This window comes from Dipodomys ordii, unplaced genomic scaffold (genome assembly GCF_000151885.1).
Source record: "Dipodomys ordii isolate 6190 unplaced genomic scaffold, Dord_2.0 Scaffold37, whole genome shotgun sequence".
NCBI classification, from domain to species: Eukaryota; Metazoa; Chordata; class Mammalia; order Rodentia; family Heteromyidae; genus Dipodomys; species Dipodomys ordii.
The window spans coordinates 7,324,994-7,330,247 of NW_012267253.1; the positions used below are offsets into that span (position 1 = coordinate 7,324,994).

The 5,254-nt window shown below is 37.3% G+C and overlaps 1 protein-coding gene across 1 annotated transcript in view; it reads left to right on the forward strand.

Annotated features, from left to right (window-relative positions):
* Socs5 (suppressor of cytokine signaling 5) overlaps positions 1 to 4,733 on the forward strand; it is a 19,658-nt gene extending 14,925 nt beyond the window's left edge. Inside the window, exon 2 of the mRNA XM_013018009.1 lies at positions 642 to 4,733. Coding sequence (XP_012873463.1) covers positions 654 to 2,264 — 1,611 coding nt within the window. The 5' untranslated portion in view covers positions 642 to 653 and the 3' untranslated portion in view covers positions 2,265 to 4,733. The remainder of the gene's footprint in view (positions 1 to 641) is intronic.
* The last annotated feature ends 521 nt before the right edge of the window (positions 4,734 to 5,254 follow it).

Sequence of the window (5,254 nt, forward strand, 5' to 3'; positions counted from 1 at the left end):
CCTCCCGCCCCCCCACCAAAGTTGTAAAGTTCGTTTTTCGACATAACGACTTGTACATCTCATTGTTGCAATGGGTCTTCCTGTATCCCTGTTTTAACAATTTGTTTTTTCCCTTCCCCTCCACTTATACCAACATCATATATAGTGAAAGCAGGGGTTATACCATGGGGGAGGGACATACAAGGCAACAAAGACATAAAAGATAGTGTGTTTTAAGTTCAGTTATATTTTCTTTAACAGTCATTTTTCAGGGATAGTTTGATCATAAGAAAAATACCTTACAGAACAAAAATTATTTTAGATATATGGAGAATAAAGCTAGACTTTTGGACTTCTTAAATATGGCTCTTCTAGTGTCTGGAATAGTACACCATTTATTATCATATAAAACTGTACTAGACTAGAAGAGACTTGTTCCTTAAGATCACCTGAGCTTTGAGTGAGTAATGGTCAGTGCCACTGAAGGGCCAACTATCTTACTACCACCAAACACAATGTCTCACCACCTTAATTAGCAGGCAAAGTGAGATAAATTCTTGACCATATTACTGTAATTCCCAGTGAAAAGGGCACTTCCTTTGGTAGCTTCACATGTCACTTTGATTAATTCATTTTCCCCCCATTTTCTTTTTTGTCTTTAGATCTTATAATCAATGGATAAAGTGGGGAAAATGTGGAATAACTTCAAGTACAGGTGTCAGAATCTCTTTGGTCATGAAGGAGGAAGCCGTAGTGAAAGTATGGACATGAACTCCAACAGATGTTTGTCTGTCAAAGAGAAAAACATGAGTCTGGGAGACTCATCTCCTCAGCAACAAAGCAGTCCCTTAAGAGAAAATGTGGCCTTACAACTGGGATTAAGCCCTTCAAAGAATTCTTCGAGGAGAAACCAAAATTGTGCTGCAGAAATCCCTCAGATTGTTGAAATAAGCATTGAGAAGGACAGTGACTCAGGTGTTGTCCCAGGAACAAGGCTTTCTCGAAGAGATTCCTACTCTCGACATGCCCCATGGGGTGGGAAGAAAAAACATTCCTGTTCCACAAAGACCCAAAGTTCATTAGATACTGATAAAAAGTTTGGTAGAACTCGAAGTGGACTTCAAAGGCGAGAGAGGCGCTATGGAGTAAGCTCTGTGCATGATATGGACAGTGTTTCCAGTAGAGCCCTGGGCAGCCGCTCGCTGAGACAGAGGTTACAGGACACTGTGGGCCTGTGTTTCCCCATGAGGACTTACAGCAAGCACTCAAAGCCACTCTTCTCCAACAAAAGGAAAATACACCTTTCTGAATTAATGCTAGAGAAATGCCCTTTCCCTGCTGGCTCAGATTTAGCCCAAAAATGGCATTTGATTAAACAGCATACAGCTCCCGTGAGCCCACATTCAACATTTTTTGATACATTTGATCCATCGTTGGTTTCAACAGAAGATGAAGAAGACAGACTTCGAGAGAGAAGAAGGCTTAGTATTGAAGAAGGGGTAGACCCTCCTCCTAATGCACAAATACATACATTTGAAGCTACTGCACAGGTAAATCCTTTATATAAACTGGGACCAAAGTTAGCTCCTGGAATGACAGAAATAAGTGGGGACAACACTGCAGTTCCACAAGGTAATTGTGACTCAGAAGAGGACACGACCACCCTGTGTCTGCAGTCCTGGAGGCAGAAGCAGCGCCAGGTGTCTGGAGACAGCCATGCCCACATGAGCAGACAGGGAGCATGGAAAGTCCATACGCAGATTGATTACATACACTGCCTTGTGCCGGATCTGCTTCAGATCACAGGGAATCCCTGTTACTGGGGAGTGATGGACCGTTACGAAGCAGAAGCCCTTCTTGAAGGGAAACCTGAAGGCACGTTTTTGCTCAGGGACTCTGCGCAAGAGGACTACCTCTTCTCTGTGAGCTTCCGCCGCTACAACAGATCACTGCATGCCAGAATTGAACAGTGGAATCACAACTTCAGTTTTGATGCCCACGACCCATGTGTATTTCACTCCTCCACTGTAACAGGACTTCTAGAACATTATAAGGATCCCAGTTCTTGCATGTTTTTTGAACCGTTGCTAACTATATCACTGAATAGGACTTTTCCTTTCAGCCTGCAGTATATCTGCCGTGCAGTAATCTGCAGGTGCACCACATATGATGGAATTGATGGGCTTCCTCTGCCATCAATGTTACAGGATTTCCTAAAAGAGTATCATTATAAGCAAAAAGTTAGAGTTCGCTGGTTAGAAAGAGAGCCAATCAAGGCAAAGTAAATTCTTCTGACCCCAAGGGGCATTAACTGGGTCTGCTTTTATGTGTACTAGACAGTATACCTATAGGAAGCACAGTGTCAGTGCTAGGATTTTCACACAGGACGTAAGCTTAATGAGTAGCCTCTGTCAGCTGCGAACTGCTTGACACAGACAGTGGTGCCTATTGCAACAGCAGGATAAAGCTAGTGTCAGTGAGGCTATGAAAACATTTGTCAGTTTAGCTAGCAGTTTGGTTTTTAGTGGCTATAGTAATTGAACAAGGCAACTCTGGGGCATTTGCTATGAAGAGTTCTATTTCTTACTGAAGAACAAATTATTGGATGAGTATTTCAACAGTGTGACTAATGTTTTAAATTATTTTTTCTAAGCATTTTTCTATAACCTTCCAAAGTAGTGATGTTTGTAGTTACCAGAAATCAAGCTTTGAAAGTCCAAAAACAAGCAAACAAGCAAACAAATAAGTAGACTGCCTCCCTTTCAGGAAAAAAAAAAAAAAGCAATTTTCTGGCCACAAGGGCATAGTGCAGTTCACTTAAGTGTGGATGTAGTTTATAGTTAGTTTCCTTTTCTCTTCTGCAAAAGGTACTGTTAAGTAGACCAGGTTTTCTAAATAGTTCTTAAAATTTCAGATTTAGAAAGATAGTAGTAGAATTTTATTTAAAGGTCCTTGGTATTTTTTAAATAAGGCTTCAACTTAAAATAGGCATTTGGAATAGCTGCTGCAATTGGAGAGAGAGAGAGAGAGAGAGAGAGAGAGAGAGAGTGTGTGTGTGTGTGTGTGTGTGTGTGTGTGTGTGTGTGTTAATATGAGGTCTAAATGTTGTTTCATTAAAGTTGGGTCTTTTCCTATGTCCATAACAAGGTTGTAAACTATGAAGAAAATGAGACTAGAAGATGCCCATATAGTCAGACAATAGTAACTACAATGATTGTTGCTGTTGAGATTATTGCTAAACTATAATTAATAATTTGGATGGCAGTATTTATCTCTTTGTTGTAAGCTCTCATAGCTGAATTGCGTAAGTATAATTTATAGAACTTCAGTGCAGTTCATTCTTAATGGAAAATCGGAAACCTAAATTGCAGATTTAAAGGTACTATACAACGATTGTATTTGTAAATAACTTTACTTAGCACCTTTCTGTCATTTAGAATAGTATATAATACAACTTGAGTGAGTGCTTTGGGAAGTGTTACCAAGTTCTAGTGTTTGCTTCTTAGTATTGAACTGACTTCAGTTCTGTCCTAGACACTTTGCACTACAGTAGCCAAATCCATTCTTGTCTTTTTGTTAATGTGTTCTGTGCTGCTGGTGAGTGCTTCTTAGTTTCCATACCAGCTGCTACAGAAGGTTATTTTATATTCCTATGGCTATTGCCAAGGCTACAAAAAAGAAAAGCTATATTTGTATGCAACACTAATCCTTTGACTGCTAATGTATGTTTCTGCTTGCTGTGCCTTGTTATGGCTGCTTCTTTGTGCTAATAAAGTATGTTTGGTGTTCTTGTATATCTGCTGTTTTATACATTTGCATCAGTTTTTTCTTACACATAGAATGGTTTGGGTTTCTAAAGTTAACATTACCCGACAACCTATTCTCTAGTTAATGCAGATTCATGTACAGTCTAATACTGACTTATCAGAATAAGCTAACTCTAAAATTAATGCTCTACATCTTTCTAATCCTAATCTGTAGTTACTGAAATTATCATATAAGTTTAGATAACAACGGATAATTCACAGAGAAATGAAAAACCTACTGATTTCTCTGCCTCTAAGTGAAAGATTGAAACTGTCAGTGACATTATTTTAGTAAATAAATATTTAAAGCATACAACTGCATCAGAAACAGGTTAAGTGAAGTCTGGTGAACTAGTTATACATCAGCACTATTTATTGGTTTGGGGACCATTTTAACGGATAATAAATGCCCAAAATATAGAATTTTAACCAAAGACTCGTCCATTTTAATACAAAATGGGGATTAAAGGGACTTGGACTTACTGTTTTTTTCTAATAGAAGTCCCTGAAGAACATATACCAAAGTATTTGAGAACTTCACCCAAACCTACTTTAAAATGTTATGTGCAATTAAGTTGTTAGACATAATTATATTGTGTAATTGTTAGGTCTGTTTTCTTGAGCTTATAATGTATCTGGAAAATAAACCTCTTGAGGGAAAAAAATCCCTACTGATTATTGAAGGACTATATATGCAAACAAGATGGTGTTGTAAAGAGGTAACTTGAAACTCCAAGAAAGCACTTGATGTTTTTATATGCTTGTAGCAAATTGGTGTTCTAACTGTAGTTTTATAGAAAGTATTGATGCTTATATGTTTTTCAGAATTTTCATATGTTAAAGCAAATTGTTTTGAATGTGTAACTATTTGAGTTTATGTAAGCATGTATACACTGTGCTAAAAGTCATTATGTTTCAGTTTGTGTATAATATTAATATGCAACTTTAGGTTTAAATTTTTTTCTTAAAACATTAGTGGCTTACATTTTTAAAAGAAAATCACCAGCATGAAAGTGCACATAAGTCTATATTCACTGTGTCTTTTTCTGAATCCATTGTAGTCTGTCAACTAAATTTGTGTCTTTTTGGTCCTTTTGAAGCGCGTTTTACTACAAACCAGGAAAATCATTAGAGAGTATGGCAAGTCTTCATAGTGAAATAATTAGCTCAAAGAAGGATTGCTTTGATTCATATCTTCATTCTTTCTCTTTTACCTATATATACACACCCACACATCTGTCTTTCTTTGTCCAACTCTATCTTCCCCCCCTTTCTTCTACCTGTCTTTGCATTATATGTATACATATATAATGTGTACATTTATGTATGCATATGACATTTATTCATGTTTATGACAACAATATTCAGACATCTGGTTTAAAACCATATAGAAGCCTTTATTCTATCTAAAGAATATTCCTAAGTGAATCAAATTTATCTTCTCCTAAAGATTACTTAGTCTTATCTGT